At 33.1% G+C, this 22,536-nt stretch overlaps 1 protein-coding gene across 1 annotated transcript in view; it reads right to left on the bottom strand.

Moving 5' to 3' along the window:
• The window catches only part of RAB3GAP1 (RAB3 GTPase activating protein catalytic subunit 1), a 113,564-nt gene that overhangs the window by 25,571 nt on the left and 65,457 nt on the right, over positions 1-22,536 (bottom strand). Inside the window, exons 8-17 of the mRNA XM_063105943.1 lie at positions 20,767-20,866; positions 18,056-18,137; positions 16,909-16,977; positions 15,053-15,126; positions 12,670-12,762; positions 12,047-12,216; positions 10,152-10,241; positions 9,086-9,258; positions 7,667-7,721; positions 7,056-7,427 (exon numbers count right to left, since the gene is read on the bottom strand). Coding sequence (XP_062962013.1) covers positions 7,056-7,427; positions 7,667-7,721; positions 9,086-9,258; positions 10,152-10,241; positions 12,047-12,216; positions 12,670-12,762; positions 15,053-15,126; positions 16,909-16,977; positions 18,056-18,137; positions 20,767-20,866 — 1,278 coding nt within the window. The remainder of the gene's footprint in view (positions 1-7,055; positions 7,428-7,666; positions 7,722-9,085; positions 9,259-10,151; positions 10,242-12,046; positions 12,217-12,669; positions 12,763-15,052; positions 15,127-16,908; positions 16,978-18,055; positions 18,138-20,766; positions 20,867-22,536) is intronic.

Here is a 22,536-nt window from a genome sequence, read left to right as displayed (position 1 = left end):
CTGTCCCTGTTTGCAGATGACATGATCCTATATATCGAACAGCCTAAAACCTCTACAAAAAAACTCTTGGAATTGATAAATGATTTCAGCACAGTAGCCGGATACAAAATCAACACACAAAAACCAGTAGCATTTCTTTTCTCCAATAGTGAACATGCAGAAAGAGAAATCAAGAAAGCCTGCCCATTTACAATAGCCACCAAAAAAATAAAATACTTAGGAATTGAGTTAACCAAGGATGTAAAAAATCTCTATAATGAGAACTACAAACCACTGCTGAGAGAAATTAGAGAGGATACAAGAAGATGGAAAGATATCCCATGCTCTTGGATTGGAAGAACCAACATAGTGAAAATGTCCATACTACCCAAAGTGATATACAAATTCAATGCAATCCCCATCAAAATCCCAAAGACATTTTTCTCAGAAATGGAAAAAACTATTCAGACATTTATATGGAACAATAAAAGACCACGCATAGCCAAAGCAATGCTGAGCAAAAAAAATAAAGCTGGAGGCATAACACTACCTGACTTTAAGCTATACTACAAAGCTATAATAACCAAAACAGTATGGTACTGGCATAAAAACAGACACACTGACCAATGGAATAGAATAGAGAATCCAGAAATCAACCCACACACTTACTGTCAGCTGATCTTTGACAAAGGCACCAAGCCTATTCACTGGTGAAGGGACTGCCTCTTCAGCAAATGGTGCTGGGATAACTGGATATCCATATGCAGGAGAATGAAACTAGATCCATACCTCTCGCCGTATACGAAAATCAACTCAAAATGGATTAAGGATTTAAATATACACCCTGAAACAATAAAACTTCTTAAAGAAAACATAGGAGAATCACTTCAGGAAATAGGACTGGGCACAGACTTCATGAATACGACCCCAAAAGCACGGGCAACCAAAGGAAAAATAAACAAATGGGATTATATCAAACTAAAAAGCTTCTGCACAGCAAAAGAAACAATTAAAAGAGTTAAAAGACAACCAACAGAGTGGGAGAAAATATTTGCAAAATATATATCTGACAAAGGATTAATATCCAGAATATATAAGGAACTCAAACAACTGTACAAGAAGAAAACAAGCAACCCAATTAAAAAATGGGCAAAAGAGCTAAATAGGCATTTCTCTAAGGAAGATATACAAATGGCCAACAGACATATGAAAAAATGCTCAACATCACTCAGCATCCGGGAAATGCAAATCAAAACCACATTGAGATACCATCTAACCCCAGTTAGGATGGCTAAAATCCAAAAGACTCTGAATGATAAATGCTGGTGAGGTTGCGGAGAAAAAGGAACTCTCATACATTGTCGGTGGGACTGCAAAATGGTGCAGCCTCTATGGAAAATGGTATGGAGGTTCCTCAAACAACTGCAGATAGATCTACCATACGACCCAGCTATCCCACTGTTGGGAATATACCCAGAGGAATGGAAATCATCAAGTCGAAGGTATACCTGTTTCCCAATGTTTATCGCAGCACTCTTAACAATAGCCAAGAGTTGGAACCAGCCCAAATGCCCATCATCAGATGAGTGGATACGGAAAATGTGGTACATCTACACAATGGAATACTACTCAGCTATAAAAACGAATGAAATACTGCCATTTGCAACAACATGGATGGACCTTGAGAGAATTATATAAAGTGAAACAAGTCAGGCACAGAAAGAGAAATACCACATGTTCTCACTTATTGGTGGGAGCTAAAAATTAATATAGAAATTCACACACACACACACACACACACCGGGGGGGGGGGGAAGGAGATATAACAACCACAATTATTTGAAGTTGATACGACAAGCAAACAGAAAGGACATTGTTGGGGGGGGGGGAGGGAGAAGGGAGGGAGGTTTTGGTGATGGGGAACAATAATTAGCCACAATGTATATCGACAAAATAAAATTTAAAAAATAATAAAAAATAAAAAAATTAGAATGGCTGGTAGAATTCAGAATAAAAAAAAAAGAAAAAAAAAAAGTCTTCAGAAGAATAATAGCTAAAAACTAAGTGCTTATTTTGGACTACACACTTTGATATTCACTTATCATGTACTATTTCATTTCAAACTCACAATTACCTAATGATGTATTTACTATGAACTCACACTGCAGTTGAAAAAACGAAGGCAAAGAAAGATTAAACATCTACCCTAAGCCACAAAACTGGTAAGTGGCAGAAATGGAATTTGGACTCAGGCAATCTAACTCCACAGGTGGTGTTCCTAACCATTATACTAGATGATGACTCCTTACAGGTTTGGTAGATTTAAAATAAATATTTAAAAATTAGGTAAAGCTCTGTGTTAGTACTGACTTAGTAAATGGAAAATAAACTTCCATTGTTGTTCTACAATAGCACTTTTTCTAAAAGAGAGTTCAGAATAACTTGATTATCAATAGCAATTTGTCAGTATAATCAACTTGTGTGCAATGGCAAATCAAGATTCTAAGGGAAAATTTGAATGTTCAGAGACGAGAGAGAATACTGCATTTACAACATAAGAACTATTTTCTTTATGAAAAAGAACAATTTTAAGAACTTGGAAATGCAAATGTGATTACATAAACCCCAAAACAAAACTAAAGAAGACAAATGAAATACAGAAGGTAAATTAGTAAGTCAAAAGATTTTCCTATAATGCTGTGCAAGAGGATGAAGTGTCAAAATGTATGAAAAAATATTGGAGAGACAATAGTTAAGAGGACATATTCAGAAGTTACAACGTTTGAGTTCTAAATGAAGGAGATGGCTTAAAACGTAAATATTAGAAAAGAAGAGTCAAATATCAATTATTTAAGTTTCTAATGCAAGAAAGCTAGGAAAACAGCAAATTAATTTCACATAGAAAAAAAGAAATAATAAAAGAAATCGGTGAAATAGAAAACAAAATCAATAAAGAAAAATCAACAAACCAAAAGTCATTTTTTGGGGGGAAAGATTCATAAAATAAATAAAACCTTATGACTAATCATGAACAAAAGAGATAATATAAAAATGCCAATTTAAAAAATTACAATATCATTATAGAATCTAAAGCCATTAAAAAGATTATAAGTGAATACCATGAAATAATTTTTGCCAGTAAATATGAAATTTAGAAAAACAAAAAATTCCTTGAAAAACACAATTTGCCAAAACTGACAAATTAAAAACCAGAATAGTGCTATACCTATTAAAGAAATTTAATTTTAAATTAAAGTTTAAAATTAAGCCTATAACTGAAAATACCCCTAAAAACATTGGTGAATTATTTTCAAGAAGCAATAAAACATATCTTATACAAATTTGTTCAGAGAATAGAAAAAGAGGAGACATTTCTCTGACAAGGATGTTATAAAAAAGAAAGACTTATTATGCCATCGATATATGGATATGAAAATTCTTAAAAAAAAAAAAAAAAAAATCAAATCCAGCTATATAAAAAAGGGGAATGCCCAAGTGGGATTTATTCCACAACATAAGGAAGTTTTAGTACTCAAAAATAAATCGATGTAACAACATTAACAAAATAAAGAAGAATAAAATATGATTACCTCAATATACAGGAAAAGCATTTGATTAAATGCAATAACTGTTCATGATAAAAAAAATTCTCAGCAATTTAGGACCAGAAGAAAACTTCCTTAATCTAATAAATGATATCCACATCAGATGCCCTCAATGATTATCATATGGAACAAGAGAAGGACGCCCAGTATACAATACTGTACTGGAGGTCCTAGCCAATGCAATAAGAAAAATAACTTAAAAGTATAAATATTGAAAAATCAGAATTTCAAGTCTTTGTTAACAGATGACATGATTACTTTGGGTTTTCCATCTACATAATCTACAAACTACTAGAAATAAGTGAATGCAACAAAATTGTTAGATCCAAGTTAACATGCAAAACTCATCTATTTCTATAAATCAAGAAAAAATTGAAATTTTAAAGTACCATTTATAATAACATTTAAGAAATTAAAAATACTTTGAAATACATCTAATAAAAGATATGCAAGACCTCTACATTGAAAACTAACACACTGGTGAGACAAATCCAAAGAAACTTTAAACAAAATAGAAGATATTTCATAGACTCAATATTTGTTAAGATATCAATTCTCTATAAAATGATCTATAAATTCAATGAAATATGAATTAAAACCCCAGCAGGATTTTTAATATGTGTTTGTGTATGAAAACTGACAAGCTAGTTCTCAAAAGTGACATAAAAATGCAAAGGACCTAGAACAGTCAAGAGAATATTACATGAGTTTGTGTATGAAAATTGACAAGCTGATTCTGAAATTGATATAAAAATGTCAAGGAAATATAACAGCCAACAGAATCTTGAAGAACAAAGTTAGCAGATTTACACTACCAGACGGAAAGACTTATAAACTTACAGTAATAACAACAGTATATTATTGGCACAAGAACAGACAGAGACTAATGTAACAGAATAACTCTTCCAGAAACAGACCAACACACATATAGTCATTTGATTTACAACAATAACATTGCTGGCAAACAATGGGAAAAGGCAGATCTTTTCAATAATAGTGTAGGAAAAATTGGATCTCCATATAGAAAAAAAAGAGAATCTTAGCCTTTTCCTTATATCAAATACAGAATTAATTTGAGGTGGATCACAAACATAAAATGTGATACTTGAAATAATAAAGCTTCCAGAAGAAAACATAAGAGAATATCTTCAGGACTTTGAAGTAGGTAAAGATTTCTCAAATGGAAAACAAAAAGTACTATTCACATAAAAACACTGGTAGATCAGACTGTATTAAAATTAAGACAGCACACCCAGGGGAGCCTCGGCAGGAGCTGAACGCAGCAGCTCCCTCGCCCAGACAGAAGCAAGCAAGTGGCAGAGCATGCCCAGGGGGCCTAGGCAAGAGCCAAGGGCAGCATCCCCCTCCCAGAAGCAGGCGAGGCACATGACAAAAACACCACTTCCACATGGTTGCCCACCACAGCCATGGTTCCCACAAAAGTGGCCTGACGCCACAGCAGTAGCCAAAGCCACTGTGTAAGCAAGCCCACCAGCCAACTGCACTGACAGAAGGAGTGTCACCAGCAAAGACCAGAAGAAGAAGAGGACATCTCTCTCCTCAAATCCCTCTCCAGAGTAAGAAGAAGCAACTGCTCTGCCAGATGACCAGACATCAATGAAGAGATACTAAAAATATGAAAATCCAAAAAAATATGAAACCACCAAAAGAATGCAATAATTCTCAAATACCAGACCCTACAGAACAGGAAACCTTTAAAATGACTGAAAAAGAATTCTCAGCAACAGTCTTAAGGAAACTCACTGAGATACGTGAAGACTCAGAAAACATAATAAAATGAGAACAAAAATCCAAGTTAAGGAAGAAATTTACAAAGGATTAATAGCTTAAAAAAGAATGTAGCAGAACTCATGGAACTTTGAAAGATTCACTCAATGAAATAAAAAACATGACTGAGCTTAAGCAGCGGGCTAGACCAAGCAAAAGAAAGAATTTCTGATCTTGAAGATAGTCTTCTTGAAATAACCCATGCACACACACACACAAAAAGTTAAAAAGAATTTTTAAAAATGAAGAAAATCTAAGAGATCTAGCAGACAACCTTAAGTGCACAAACATTAAAATCATGGGTGTTCCAGAAGGGGAGGAAAAAGGGAAAGGCATGGAAAACCCATTCAGCAAAATAATAACCAAAACTTCCCAGGTATAGGGAGAGACACAGACCTGCAGATCCAGGAGGCTCAAAGATCCCCGAACAGATTCAACCCAAAAAGATCCAAGACACATTATAGTCAAACTAATAAAGCTCAAAGACAAAGAGAGAATCTTAAAAGAAGCAAGAGAAAAGCATCAAGTCACCTACAAGGGAGCCCCTATCAGACTAACAAGACTTCTCAACAGAAACTCCACAGGCCAGAAGAAAATAGGATGATATATTCAAAATTCTAATAGAAAAAAACTGCCAGCCAAGAATACTGTCCCCAGCAAGACTATTATTAAGAAACACAGGAAAAATAGTGTATTTTCCAGACAAACAAAAACTGTGGGAGTTCACCACCACACAACCAGCCCTGCAAAAAATCCTCAAGGGAGCCTGCATCAGGCAACTGAAAAACAATAATCATTCATCTTACCAGCTATAGTTCTGTTCAAACTTTCTGGTTTTTTTCACAATTAAGTATCGGTAGGTGGTGTGTTTCTAGCAATTTGTTCATTTCATATAGATGATCTAATTTGTTGGCCAACAATTATTCATAGTATTCTCTTAGAACCCTTTTGATTTCTGTAAATTTGGTTGTAATGACCCTTCTTTCATTTCTGATTTTAGTTGAGTCTTCTTTTTTCTTAGTCCATCTAGGTAATTTGTCAATTTTGTGGATCTCATCAAAGTACCAATTTTTGGTTTCATTGATTTTCTCTTTTTTATTTCTTTTATCTATGCTCTAATTTTTATTATTTACTCTCTTTGCTAGGTATGGGCTTAGTTTGCTCTTTATTTTCTAGTTTCCTAAGGTGCAAAGGTGATTGCTGATCTGGGATCTTTCTTTTTTACTAATATACACATTTACATTAAATAAATTTCCCTTCTAGCAAAAAAAAATTTTTATAAACAGAAATTTTTTCAGAGGTATATCTGGAGTTTAAACATTCTTAGTTATTTTTAGTGCAGTTTTTCATCCTGCTTTTTCATTTCATATTATATTTTGAAACTGTCTTAAATACTCTTCAAAATTATGAATTTAATAACTGCATTATCTATCCCAGGAAGAAGCTGACATACAGTATTTCACAACATACAAAGTAAATTAGTCTATGCATTCAATTTCAGTTATTATACTGGATTCTCACTGTAAAAATCAAGATCTCCACCTCTCTTTCACATCTTAAATATTTAAACACAGACTTTATAAAGAATTTCCCCTAACCAAAACAATTATCTCTTACTATAGGATGAAGTTATGTAAACAACAATATAAAGAAATTAAAATTGAGAGCGCCAGTGCATCCTACCTGAGTTACTGGAATGTAGAGAGGTTCTCCACTGTGTAGCAGTGTAAGTTTCCCATGCTGAAGGAGACGTCCTTCTGGCTTTAAATTTGCCATCTCCTTAGGTCCTCCTTTCTTGCCACTCTCCTGTCCATTTCCTTTAAGTTCTTCAGTGTCACTTAGGCATTCAAAAAATTCCTCTTCGCTGTCACTCCAGGAATCCCAAGATTTTCCCACCTCTCCCTTTTCCTTATCTGTATCTTTTAGATTATCTGGCCCCAAATGGTCTCCAGCTTTTCCAGCATCCCCTGGATATGTATTAGTTACATTATCTGAAGTACTTGTCTTTTTTCCCTCATCACGTGCCTTCTTTCTTTCAACACAACAATTTAACATCTTAAGAAAACAGAAATAACATTTACAGTTGAATTAAAGAAAACTTAAAATCTATCCACAGCTTTTATATTTAAATTTTCATTCTCTACTCCTTCTCAGGACCTTGTTGTAAACTGCAGTGACTACAAACAACTTACAGCAGCATGATGGGAACAGCGTATAACCCATTATTATATTTAGCATTAGAATAAGCTCTGATTAAATCAAGACCAAATATACTGTCAGTGGGAAATTTTTACCTGTAGTTTCTGATGCAATAAACAACATCTTAGATCTGGGGGTCCACTTGCTAATCTATCAAATAAAGTAATGAGAAAAGAGCTTAGTTTTAGCAAAATTGCTTCAGATATGATTATTTTTTTATATTACCATAGTTTCTAGCTATATTTATAAGAAATCAAAACTAGATTTCTGTAGGTAAAGTAACTAAGTTCCAGAGGGGGAAGCCATATGATTAAGAGATCAAAATTTATTTTATCATTCTAGTCCACAACTCACCAACAGCAAATATAATAGATACTTTGAAGCATAACAGCAAATTAGAGAAAGGAAGAAATAATAGGCTAATCACTAGAAACTTAAAATGAGAAAAAGCCTGTAAATCTACCCCAGGAAGTAGCTGGCATATGGTATTTCACAACGTACAAAGTAAATTAGTCTACGCATTCAATTTCAGTTATTATACTGGATTCTCACTGTAAAATCAAGATCTCCACCTCTATTTTGCCAGTGGGACTCTGGACTGCCTCTAGTTCTAAACCACTAGGTTCCTGGCAATCAGCCGGAGGTGCCCCATCATATTCAGTATGTTTCCAGATCTGTAATAAGTTCCAGAGCAAACTGGTTAGAACCAAGAGAGAATCCAGCTAAGAAGAGACTGGCAAATGACATAACAGTAAATGCTTTTGGATCAATTACCATATTATATTATTTATAATCATGATTCTCCTACCTTAGCATGAGTAAACTACACAATACTGAATTATATGCTAAGACCTTCTATTTGAATAAGCTAATTGTAGATATAAATTAGACCAAAAAGTTATAGGTAATGTTTAGTATCTGAACTTATGATAAACTAAGTATGTTTTCCCTCCAATTACAAAATATATGTTTACTATATCAGCCAGCCACCGCCCCCCCAAAAAAAGAGAAAAGAAAAAACAAATACATGTTCATTTCAGAAAACTTAGAAAGTATATAAAAGTAGAAGGAACAAAATAAACATAATTTCACACTGGGAAAACTACCATTAAAATTTGGCTGTACTTCTTTCCAGTCTTTTCTATATATATATATCAATATAATTGAAGGCACTCTGTATACACAATACTATATTCTACTTTATTACAAACATTATAAACATTTTCTGTTATTAAAGACTTTGGGAAAAATGTGTAATGGATCCATAATTTTCCCCTGTAGAGATACAGCATAATCTATTTAAATAATCTTCTATATTTGACATTTAGGTTGTTTCGTCTTTGTATTCCTATTTAAAATTTGTTGCAGTGAACACCTATGAACATAAATCATCCAAGTTTCTTACCACTTTCTTAGGGCAGACTTCATAGAAAGGGAGAATTAATGGGTCAAAAGTCAAATACCTGCTAACAAACAAGAATCCTGTCTAAACAACTAGAAATTGAAATTATTACCCTGGAATCAGAAAGTTGTTTTCCCATCTGAAACGCATTTCAAGAACAAATTCCTGCCAGAGGTGTGCCACTCCTTTTAACCCTCCATGGTAGAAATTAATCATACAAAGACACAAAGCCAATTTGTATGTTAAACTGTCAGACGGCGCAGATTTGAACTGATTGTAGAGAGTCTAAATTTAACAAAAAAGAAACAAAGCAAAACTTGTTAACAACACAGTTTATGTATATAATCACAAAGTGTGTAGGGAGAGATTTCAATACTAAAATTAACCTATCTTACCAAAACTAGCTTTCATCAAATGTCTAATATGCCACTGCCTAAAGTCAAGATTTTTCACTTTTTTTTGGAGTGAGGCTAAAGTTATAGTTTTCACTTTCTTCTGCAGAATCTTAAAGATGTATTCTAAATTTCGTGTGTCATTTTAAACATATTTTAATTACAAAATGAATACACACTTGTTGTCCAAACAAAAACCATAAAATCAGAACTGTATAAATTGAAAAGGTACAAGGATACTTGAAAAAGTTCGTGGAAAAACAGAATTAAAAGGTAATGTGAATCTTTCCATGAACTTTTTGAAGTACTCTTGCCTACATTTTCCCCCTCACTTCATGAAATTTACTTCTCAACAATAACTACTATAAACTGTTTGATATATCTCTATACCTGTCATTTAAACGCTTTCATTTCTCAAAGACTTGGATAAGAAAAACATGAAAATTTTACTTCATTTTATACATTTTACTTCATTAAAGAGTTTTCCATTCACTGCCTAATTTTGAAATAGAGAGAAGAATCTGATGCAAAACATTAATTTCACAAAAACTCTAAAATGAGGGAAATTTAAGTTATGCACAGTATATCGTGCTTTTTTCCTTGTTTCCAGACCAATTCTTGCTACCCAAAATACGTGTCCACGCCAATATTTTGTAACAGGTCATTATTTAACTGGATGCCAAGATCTCCATTTGATTTTCCAAAGGGGATTTTTAACATAAAAAGATACTTAGGCTACTAAACTAGATTTAAAACATTTTCATGTCGAATTCCAAATCAACTTACATAGTCTTCAATCTCTGATGGAGGATTATTATTGTCTGTTGAAGTAGTTCCATCTAATGGTTTCTCAGAAGCAGCGTCAGGGAATAAGAACTTGAGAGAAGAGAGAACATAATCATGTTTTAGACCACACTTCCTATTTTGTTGATTTTTATAACTTATATAGACACTACTTGACTTTTTAATGGTTTGCTGTTAAAACAATGGGAATGTTCTTATAGTACTCACCAGTTGGTTCTACATTCTAATTTTTTCTGTTTTTCTTGAAAAATAAATAGGGTTGTTTCAGTGTCTAGCTAATTTTAGAAATTGGAAATTGTTCTTAAAATTAACCACCTGACTCTATGAGATGAACAGTGCAAAAACAAAAATCTCTTCACTGTGATTTCACGATCATCCAAGGCCATTAAAATTTTTATTAAGTATTTTTGCTATTAAAAAGATAAAACTATAAAACATCCATATAGATCTGAAGAGTTATATCATTCAGAGGTTTTCATATATGAAATACAAAGGTATGATATTCAAGAACCACAACTTTAGTTTATTAGATACCCCTAGAAAGTGGGAAGTGGTATAAACCTGTAATGACCAATGTGTTTTTTCCACTTGGTTTCCGTGGGGGGGTGGAGTGGCCAAAAAATTCAGTGTACAGTATATGACAATTAAGCTATACAGTGTGAATAATATTTCTAAGGATAGACTCTTAAGAAGGAGCCTTCTCTACGGAAATTTATTTTCAGTCCTTTTGTTGTTCTTCCAAGTGTTCTGTGGTACTGATGACTTGTAATTACTCTATGTATAGTTTGACGCATATTACAGAACATGCTCAACAGACTTTCAACATTTAGAGGAACTCCTCTGTGCCGAGTACCAGTACTATGCACATGTACAAACATTACCCTATTCTCATACTACTGCATGAGCTAAAAATCACTGCTCACATCTTACAATGTACAAGCTGAATATGTGGCTAAGAGTCTTGTTAGATAAATGGCAGGCATAAGATTAACATCAAGTTTCCAAGTCCAGTATTGTTTTCATTACATTACTCCTGAAGGTTTTTCCCAAGATTATCTTACTGTATGGGTATAACTACAATTACAAGATGAATAGCTATCATTTATCAAAAGCCTATTATATGCCAGGCAGTGCCACAGAAGGTCCTTTAATCCTCACAACAATTTCACAAGATTTTGCTAGTCTCATTTTATAGATGAGGAAACTGAAGTGATTTGTTCAAAGTCATACAGTACTAGTCAGGATTAACCCCTGGTGTGTGTGGCTCCAGGCTGGGCTCATTATACTACTTTGTACCTAAGAACCACCCTCGCACTCTATCCCCCTCTAATCCTTACTATAAAGCTTACTCTAGACTGCTATCAAAGGAACTTTTCAAAAACACAATTCTGATCATGCTGATCTTCTGCATTAAATAGTATTAAACTGCAAGATGAAATCCAGCATTTCAGCATGGCAGGTTCCCTGCTACCTCTCTAGTCTTAACCCTGGGTCACTCTCTGGGAAGCACCCTGCAAAATATGAGTTGTTTAACATGCTCTCAGGCCTCTGCTATTCCCCTGCTTCTACAGCCTTCTTTTCCGCAAGATTCAGCTCAGGTGTCCCTACATATGAAGACTTCCCTGATTCCCATTGCCCAGACAGAGACAGATGCACCCTCTGCTAACAAACCCCCCATCAGACTTCTCACATGCAATATGGCATTGTTTAACTACCGTGTACTTTTCTTCTTCTAATACATTAGTGGGAATTCTCTGAATATGGAGACTTTATTTTACTCATTTTATATGCTCAATTCAGTGCCTGCCACATAGAAGGGACTGAATATGTAACAGCAATTATACATACAGACATATAAAGACAGGACATTTAGTTACCAAGAGAATAGTATTGAGGACATCACTGTTCAGTGGTGACTCTTCTATACCTCTGTGTTTTCGTATTTTCTTCTTTGCACTGTGTACCATGTTTGAAACTGATAATTTATGAATTGGAACCGGTGCTGGCTCTGTCAACTTTGACAAAGCATGAGTTATATCAGCAATTTCTATAAAAAGAATAGAATGAATACAAATTATATCACCAACCTTAGCAGGTTAAAGTGATAAGTTTGTATAGAATATTTTAGTCATTCTTTTCTCTAGTGTTATGTGGTCTCAGAATTATAAAATTTAAACATACATGCTCAGCTTTATATGTAAACATGAACGAGAAAGGTGTCACAAATTATTCTCTCCAGGGAACTTCAAAAATAAAGTTCTAAAACTCTGCTTCTTAAAATATCTTACATTTTTGGTGGAAAGAACTTATTAAATGCACTTAATGTCTTAACAAGCTCTGGGTACAGCCTAGAAAGAAATGGCAGCTGGCTAGTCCAACAAAACTTGTTTCTCCAACTTAATTCAATATAAGAAAAAAGATGAAAAGTTGCTGGAAAATGTGTCAAAGAAAAAAAAAGGGTAAGACATGTGAAAGTAACGTTTAAAAAAAAGTAGGTCACCTCTTCCTTCTTCCTCAAATGTGGATCGTCCAAGAATCTCATCAGTAGACTCCTTTCGACGGCAAATTTTAAAAAATTCAGTGACAAAATCACCTACATAGAAAAAACATTACTCATTTTTGACACTTAACTGAAAGAAATCAGTTCTATAAATAAAGTACATGTCTTTTCACAAAAGCTATTAATTAAGATATGGTAGAAAAAGAACCGTTCTGTTTTTCCACTAAAGAAGACAAAAATTAATCATATTTCAACAATAACCTTGTTCTTCCTAACTTCCTTTCTTTTCATGTCACAGGATATTAAAAACGTTTTTCCTCAGAATTCCTTCTAGAATTAAAGGAAAAATTATTATACGTAAAAATATTAAGCATTTACATGTGCCTCGATGAGACAAACAGTATCTATTATCATTAAGTTGTATAAGTAACCAGAACATTAATGTATGTATATAGTAGTCTTCCCACCCCAACTGCCACCCTACTAGAATTCTGAGTTTGTTAAAAAAAATAAAAATTTAAAAGAAACTCTAAAGATACGTTTCTAATGGATTAAGAAATTATGTAGGATCGGGCCGAGCCCGTGGCGCACTCGGGAGAGTGCGGCGCTGGGAGCACGGTGATGCTCCCGCCGTGGGTTCGGATCCTATATAGGAATGGCCGGTGCACTCACTGGCTGAGTACCAGTCACGAAAAAGACAAAAAAAAAAAAAAAAGAAATTATGTAGGATAAAGGTGTATCAGCTTCTGCTGAATATTAATATTATTATTATAATAAAGGGGAATGGGGTTTGATATCTTCTAAAGAACTGCAATGAAGTATGTTTACACCAAGAAATTAAACCTTAACAAGAACCATCAGTACTAAAGTATAAAATAACAAGTACACCTAAGTTTTAGAATTCACCAACTAGTTCTGAATAAACCTAGAACATTTTCTGGATTTCTTCAGAAAGGTAGAACAATTTTATAAACTAGTCATAAAACTAGTCAAAGAGCTAGGGTGAGATCATGGAACGGTAACTCAAAATGAGAACACTTTCAATTCTAAGGTCCTCCGCAATTATCACATAAGTCAGTGGATGAGGAATAATAAGATATTAGGAAACAATTTAGTAAGTAAATTTAACAATGTAATAATTCGATGATTAAACAACAAAAACCATTTATTGTGCATTTAATATAAGACAGGGACTGTATTAAATGTGATACACATACACATACTCAGGTACAAAATCTTATTTGATACTTCCAATAACTCTATGAAATGTATAATATTGTTATCTCTATTTTATTGACACAGGCTTGAAGAGATTAGGAAACTTGCCCAAACGGGTGAATCTAGGATTTGAACCAAGGTCTGTCCAACTCTCTTGTCTCCCTAAAGCCCAGACAAATTTGCCAATGGTAGGAATTTTACCTTATACATTTTTGTTTTCACTACTGTATAGTGAGCACAAATGGCAATTGCTAATTAGCATTTGATGGATAGCATACAATGAATAATAAAGAGACTGAGAAAATAATGTTTTAGAGAAATGCATCATTACTGTCATCAATAGATACCTAATAATTTTATCAGTTGAATGTATAGCAGGTGATATGGAGCAAAGGTGATGTGGATAAACACAATAAATTGAGAGAATATTTTCATATGTATTAAATATAAGGTGGAAAAAGATTAAAAGGGCCATTGAGGAGATGGGTTCAGAAGAATTCCTGAAAGAGATACATATGAATAAAAAAGGGAAAGACAATTCCAGACATGAGATACAATAATACTATCAAAATAGCAATTAACATTTTTCAAAGTACTTCCGTTTATGTCATTTCACTTGATACTTCAAATAACCCTGTAAAGTGTATAAGATTATTTACACCTTTTTCCCATATCAGAAAATAGGTTTGCAGATGTGATACAACCCTACAGAAGGGCTCTAATGCAGACTGTCAAAATCAGCACCCTTCCTCCCCATCATATACCACAGGTCCAGAGGGACGACAAATGGCAAAAAGAACACCGCTAACTAGAATAGAAGATGCAGACTATGCCACAGGAGGAAGGAAAGGGAGTAACATGAAAGCATTAAAACATCATTTCAGTTTAAAGAATTAAAACTGACATAATGAAAAAATAATGGAGAACTCTAAGACGCAGACTAGCTAAAACTGAAAGACAGAAGTCCTGCAAGTACTATTCAAAAAAAATTCACAGCTGTTGGCAAAGATTTTTTTCTACATGGTGCTAATTGAGGAGTTCACAAATGTTTAAAAAAACTTTTTTTTGATAGCTGAAATTAAGTATCAAGAATGTATTTAGTGTTCACGATTTGGAAGATAAGCAGATTGGTGGTATTTTGGGAAAGGAACATAATAAACCTTACCTAGCAAACACTGAGGATTATCAGCTTTTCGAACTCTAACAGACCAATGGGGAGCTTGAATAGGATCCAAATCACTAAAAAGCAAAACAATAAACATAAGATCCTAATTATAAAAATCTCTAAAATTTATGAACTTATCAAAATGCAGTCTAATGAAAACATATACAATGACAAGCAATCCATTCTGCCTCCCTTAAACTTCCTGTTATCCAGATACACAAGGCCACTTAAATAAGTAGTAAATAAATAAAATCTTAAGAAATCAAAGTGCTTAGACCAAAAAAAATAAAAAAACAAAAACAAAAACAAAAAAAATCCACAAAAGCAAACACCAAAATCAAAACAAAATAATCAAAAACTGCATATAAAAGTGACTGTGAACAGGCAACATACACTGAGAACTCAATGAGAGAATAACTTTTTAGGAATAATAAAAAAAAAAAAAGGAATGAGAAACAAGCAAGTATGCATAATCATCTTAAATAACCTGTTCTTTATACCACCATTAATAAGAAAAGAGACTACAAAAAATGTGCACAAGATCAAAAGTGCCCTGTGTTCTCAATTAAACAGATTACGGTGCATTCACTTAATGGAATACTAAGCAGCAATAAAAAATGACAACAAAGACCTACACTAGTTGGCATAAAAGACGTAAAATAATATATTAAATGAACAAAGCAAATTAGTATATAAATTTAAACTTTAAAAAGATATACATCAAAATGTTAACTGGCTACATTTTAAGTAATGGGATAATAGTAGTCTTTATTTTCTTCTTTATACCTAAATTATCTGATTAAGAGCACTCATGTTACTTCCACCATCAGCAACTACAATAGATTTACATTAATTATGAAAAGAAAACGTGTCCTATTTCTCACTGCTCGGGGGATCAAGCAAGAAAAGATACTAAAATTGCCTTTCCCTTTCTCCACATTCTTCCTAGATAGCCTGCTGTTGTCAAGTTATTTCCACCATACAGGAGTAAAGGGCATGGAAGCTTTATTATTTACATTTAGTGATCAAATATTATTTCCATACATTCTGACCATCATCTCTTCAAAGCATTTCATGAAATGCTTCTTACTAGCTAAGAAAAGTTCAACAGAATTATGCACTGCATCCCAAACTGCTTAGAGACATCTCTGCTCAAACATGGAAGACTGAAATTGTTCATTATTCCTGAAATAAGGACCATATCTCCAAAATCAGCAAGCTAAAACACACCTCTAGTAGACTGACAAGGGAAAATGATGTCAGTTTGGTCAGGGCACCTAGAATGGAGCCAGGAGGCAATCTCAGCTTGAGATTTAGGTACGTCTTAACTGAGAACATTCTGGAACTTTGGAGGCAACAGAGGGCCACAAATTCCCAGATGAATAACTGCTAATGATTCTGCTATTTGCTACTTTCTGCCAAATGAAGGTGCTTGACTAAAGCCTGCCTCAAAAAACTGTTTCAACCAATCCCTTATGGACAAGGCTGTTTGACATATGTTAGCACCGATCACAACTTTTGTAACCACCCACTCCTTTTTGGGTCTTTTCCTTTAAATACCCAGACTGCTCTTTGTTCTCTGGAGCACATTTTCAAAGTCTCTTGAATCTATGTCTCCTATACTGCAGTCTAAGGAATTCTCAAATAAATCCTCTTTGTTTTATATCTCAACCAGGTGGTTAATTTACTTTGGTTGACAAGATATTAATTGGTCTAAAAAGTGACCTTTAAAAATTGAAAGGCAACCAATTTTATCAGAAACTGATGTAAACAAAAAGGAAAATTGCTAACCATTTGGCAGTTCATTAATTCTACTGAAGTTTTAAATCTCAATGTACTGTACTTAACATACTTACGAATAAACATCATTATCCACGACAATCCCTTCAGTCAGATGAGGCCATGTAGTTGCTAAATGGAGTTCACTAAAATAAACAAAACATAAAATATATCCAAAAGCTCCAATACTGTACATATATACCCTAACTCAGCAATTATGCTTCTAGAAATATATCTTAGAGAAATAAAAGTATGTTAAAAGTGGTGTTATTTATAATTCAATAAACTGGAAACTGGTTTATTAGCAATGGTAACACATCCATATGAAGTTAATGTTTTGCAAACATTAAAAAATCATGTTATATGTAAGAGCCAATAAGTGTAAATAACTCATCAACTGATGAATGGATACACAAAATGTGGTATTATCCGTACAATGCATATTTACAGCAATAAAAAGCAATGATGTATTGATTCATATGACAACATGAATGAACTTTGAAAACATTATGCTTGGTAAAAGAAGCCAGACACAAAAGGCCACATATTATTTGACTCCATTTACATGAAATGTCCAGAATAGGCAAATCCATGGAAATAGAAAGTGGATTAGTGTTTGCCTAGGGCTGGAGGGGCTGGGAAGATTAGAGGGAAATGATAGGTGAAAAGTTTCTTTTTGAGGTAATTTAAATATTCCTAAATTAGATAGTGATGATGGTTGCAAGACTTCGTAAATACTAAATACCACTGAATTGTACACTTTAAAATAGTGAATTTAATGGTAAGTGAATTATATCTCAATTTTGAAAAATCATATTATAGATCAGGAGTTGGTAAACTTTTTCTACAAAGGGCCAGAGAACAAACATTTTAGGCTTTGTGGGCCAATGTACAGTCTCTGTTATATTCTTCTTTGTCTTCTTTTATAACCCTTTTTAAAATTTTTAAAACCATTCTGAACTCACTGGCCATAAAAAAACAGGCTACCGGCCAGATTTGGCCCGCAGGCCACAGTTTGCCAAACTCTTATTACAGAAGGATATTAAATTTTAGAAAGTTTTCATGTAAAATTATAAAATAAAGAAAGCAGGTGCAGGTCTCTATTTCCAGTACTACATTGATTCCAGCAGGCTACAGTATCAGAAAACATGGTAAAATCATTATCAATATAAATTTAAAGAGTAAAATAACCCCATAATTCAAATAATAGGTTGAAATTCTCACCTAATAGGATCTTCACAGGCACCAAATGGTAACTTGCCAAACTCCAGACCTCCAACTTCTCCTCCTACAAGGGCATCTATGTCTAAACAAAAGAAATAATTTTCCATTATTTGGAAAAAATAGAGAAATAAGAATCTAATCTACTTAGGTTAAGTCCTTCAGAAAATTGTAGCTTTAAAAGTGTTTATAACTGAGGACATATAGCAAGTTAGAGCACACACAGTCAAGTATTAAAGACTTTGCCCTTCCCCAAGTATGTTACAGTAAAAGGACACACTTATTTCTTATATATCCAGTGTTTCATTCAAGCCATCAATTCTAAATTTTACCCTTCTGAAATACTCCTTAAATATTACTCAAAACAATATTACTGTAAATTATTTTCTAAGAATGTGATTAATATAATTTAAAAGAAATATTATCCAAGCATTAAAAATCTAATCACCAACCTACATTCATCAGTTTTCCTGTCAATTTCTAATAGCAAATTAGCAAACTTGTCATTATTAATAAAATTACATTTTGGTTGATAGATAAAAACATTTAAAGTTTAGGAAAAGATCTTCTTTCCATTATAAATGGTCTCTGAGACTGGAGGAGAATTTAGAGGGTAAATTACCCCTCCTCTTAGTTCCACCCCCCGCCCAAGGAAGTAATAAACACTTCTAAAAGACATCAAAAGGATTTCTTTTGAAAAGAATACAGATGGTGGTTTTTAATTATTCACACTACACTAGGAATTTCTAAAATTAACGTCTACCATTAAATTATGAATGCGCCCCAGATTTTGTAAAACCACTTCTGACAATTATCTACACCCTAACTAAATTATTAAAATTAGTCACTAAAAACGGCTCAATTACTTGATTCTGTAAATTTGAGTCCATTCATTCCATTTTTCCATCTAAAGAATGCTTACAATAATAAAGATCACAATGACCAGCTTTATTACAAAATGTGAATTTTTGAAGAGCTTTAAAATTTACAATAAGCACATTTTTGTAAATTAAATTAAATATTATACTAAACTGTAACTGTACAAAAATTTTAACAGAATTAAAAGTTAAGAAGCAACATTATGGAATGAATAGAGCATGGGCTTTGGTGTTTGACTAGAGTTTGAAGATGAATTTTATCACTTGTTGACCATGTGACCTTGGGCCAGTAACTTACATTCTTTGAGAAACTTACATCTGTAAGAAAGATAATAATATCCATTTCATAGGTAAATGAGAATTACACAAAATAGGATATAAAATGCCAAGAAGTGTCTGGCCAATATAACATTACATGTTCAGCCCCTTCCCCTTATAAGAGAAAACGTTAAGAATTTATATGACCTTCAATCTACTAAGGGAGAAGGTTAATATTTTTATACCCATTACAAAAACTTGGCAATTAGAACATTAATAAAGACCTTACTGGCAATCAGAATTATAAGGCTAAGATTCTGGCTTTTGGGCTCCTTCTTAGATCATCAGCAAACCAACATCACCTTGGAAAGTCTTTAAAATTGCTTAATAATAGAGTAGCCTTGGAAAAAAGAAAAAGAAGGGTAGGAATTGAAATTTCTAACTATAAGTGGACTACAAATTGTCCAGTAGTTATTGTTGTCTGGGAACTAAAACTACCAGTGCAAACATCTGAGTCTTTCTTCTAATACAAATCTATAAAGTTTAGCTTTTATTTTCCTTTGCTGTAGTTTGGATGTGGTTCTTTCACTGAAAATTAGAGTTTAAAATTATTCAGTAGTTTATAAAATAAAATGGTGGCAGTACATATAACTGCCAAAAGCTAAGAATCTAATTTTAATTTTGATATCCCATGCATACTAATTATCACTTTCAATCCTATAAATAACCAACTACCTGGAAGAAAAATAAACAGTAAAAGATATTATTTTATATTTCTTTGGGGGAGGTAGACAAAAATGTTTTCAACCTAGTAAAATCCATGTAATTATTTATCAGTTTGTATTAAAAATTTCTAATTAGACAAGGTTGAATATAATTACACTCATATGTGAAAGTAACACCAAGAAATCAAAACTCACTTAAATAAGATATATATCTATCAGGCTGAGATTTTCTATCTTAGGTAAATGTGTTGTTCATATTTCTGTCTTTGGCACAACCTGGCCTATTAAAGGCTAATAATTAGTGATTGTTGAATGAATTATTTATCAATGGCCAAGCAAGCAAACTGATTTTGATTACATTTTTATAAAACGCCAAGTTAAAGTAACATATTCTATCAATTTTCCCCATATGTGTACGTATATAAACATATTTTTCTTCTCTGCTTTAGCCCTCTTCTTCAAACTATTCTCTATAAAGTTTTCTGCATGTCTGTTCTCAGCTTATGAGGGTAGCTTCTCATATTATATTCTAAAAACAGACGTTTTAATCATACTCTAAGTAGTAATTTTATAGTTTATGATGTTCCATAGCAAGAGTTGCCTTATAAATAATATCAGCTTTCAAAGACAGACTGTCCAATATAAAGTAATACTGTCTCTAGAAAACCTACAGCTTTTCCTTAAGACAAAAAAATTATTAAGGCAATGAAATCAGCAATACTACATTTATAATGAATTACAAATATTTTTAATGTAAAGCACTTGAAACACTGTTAAGTAATTTCAATTTTTTGTGTATATTTTATTTTCCGTTTATATTCAATAAGTTAAATATAGTTCTAAATGATCTCACCTGGAGGTTGTTGAGGCCAAAAATACTGCTGCCAATCCTGAAGTACATAGGTAAATCGAATAGCAATACTAACTGGAGGCAGTGGAGTTAAAGGACATCCCTAGGAAAGAGATGCAAAGACGATACCATGTAAGTGCTGGTACCCTTTTTGTATTAAATTGAACATCAAAATTTCAAATTTATGGAATGGATAAAATACTATCTTTATGAAACCTAGATTTTCAGATTATAGTGTTAGATAATAGTATGCCATTACAAAGAAAAATAAGTCACTGAAGTTATTGGAGCAAAGATGCAGAATTTAGTAAATCACTTTCATAGAAGAAATTCTCACAGCTCACAAACTCAAGAGGTGAGTCAAGGATGGTCAAAAAGAAAGATCATACAGTAAAGAACAGTACTGGCGAATGTTAGAACTGGTTTTAAAAAATGGAAAAGTAAACTCCCCTCCCCAAAATCACTATATATTTGTCCATGTATTTGTAATGTACAGGAGATTTCCACAATTTCTGCATATTGCTTCCACAAATATTTTCATTTGATGAAAAGGTTGTGTAACTTAAAAAAAAAAAAACAATGCCAAAGAGCAAATTACTTTAAAGGCTTAAATTACTACCTGGAAAAATGATATTAAATTCTATTAAGCAAAATGTTTTTTGAAAATATTTTTTACAATTTTAATTATAAAATACGTTTTTTACTATTTACTTCAGACATAAATGTGAAAAAAAGGTGATTCACTTTTTAAATAAAGTAAAGTTACTATAAAATGTAAGATTAGGTTTGGAGAGATGATGTCTCTTCTTTCCTTTAAATGAAAATAAACTTAAAGCCAGTCTTGAATATTTAACCAGAATTTTAGACTAAGACAAACAAATGGTTATTCCTGAAAAATAGATTATGTTAATGATTCAGTTAAAAGAAAACTCAGATTTATATTTAAATTCACTAAAAATCATAAAAATTAATACTATCATTCAAACACCTTATGATCTCAGCTTCCCTTCATAATGTTTAATGTACACTAAAGTGGAATAGGACTTAATTGTGTATATGAATCACTAGGGAACTTGTGAAAATGCAGATTCAATACTATCTGCATATCTAATCCATTTCTAGGTGTTGCTGATGCTCCCAGTCAGGAAACCACACTCGGAGTAGCAAAATAGTAAGTGACATTTAGCACAGCAGCAGCACATATAAATGTCACTGGTAGCTTTAACTGAATATAAACTCAATCTGAAGTCACAATATAAGATAGCTGCCCCCCTCTCCAACCCCCCAGCCAAAAAAAAAAAAAGCTAATTTAATTTTGAGCTGCTGTGTCCTAGACAAGTAAAAGTAAGAGTTTAGCTGGTCAATATATCAACTTTTTAGTCATGTCCAGATAACAAATGAGTATTTATCTATTTATTACAAGGTGCACATGGTCTGGAAGCCATAACAAGGTCACTTTGATACATCATCTCTGCTCCAGTCACATAGCAATGTATTAAGTATAGAAAGAGACAGACAAAAAGAAACAGCTAGGATGAAAAACAACAGAAATATCTTGTGGACTCTAGAAAGGCACAGAAAACCCAAAGGGACAAGTGGGGCTCAAAGCACACACCTGCTGAGCTCCAGGTGTAAAAGAAGGCAGTGACAGCATAGGACTGCAGACTGCATTAAATGGCACTAAAAAGACTCTGTCCAGAGAGAGAGAATTGTAAGACTCTCTGCATAAGCCAAATGCTGGGGCAAGGCACTTCTACTTGGTATGGGCCTGGG

The sequence above is a fragment of the Cynocephalus volans genome, chromosome 1 (genome assembly GCF_027409185.1).
Source record: "Cynocephalus volans isolate mCynVol1 chromosome 1, mCynVol1.pri, whole genome shotgun sequence".
In the NCBI taxonomy this organism is placed as follows: Eukaryota; Metazoa; Chordata; class Mammalia; order Dermoptera; family Cynocephalidae; genus Cynocephalus; species Cynocephalus volans.
The sequence above is the reverse complement of the archived record's forward strand: the minus strand, read 5'-3'. Positions and strand labels throughout refer to the sequence as shown.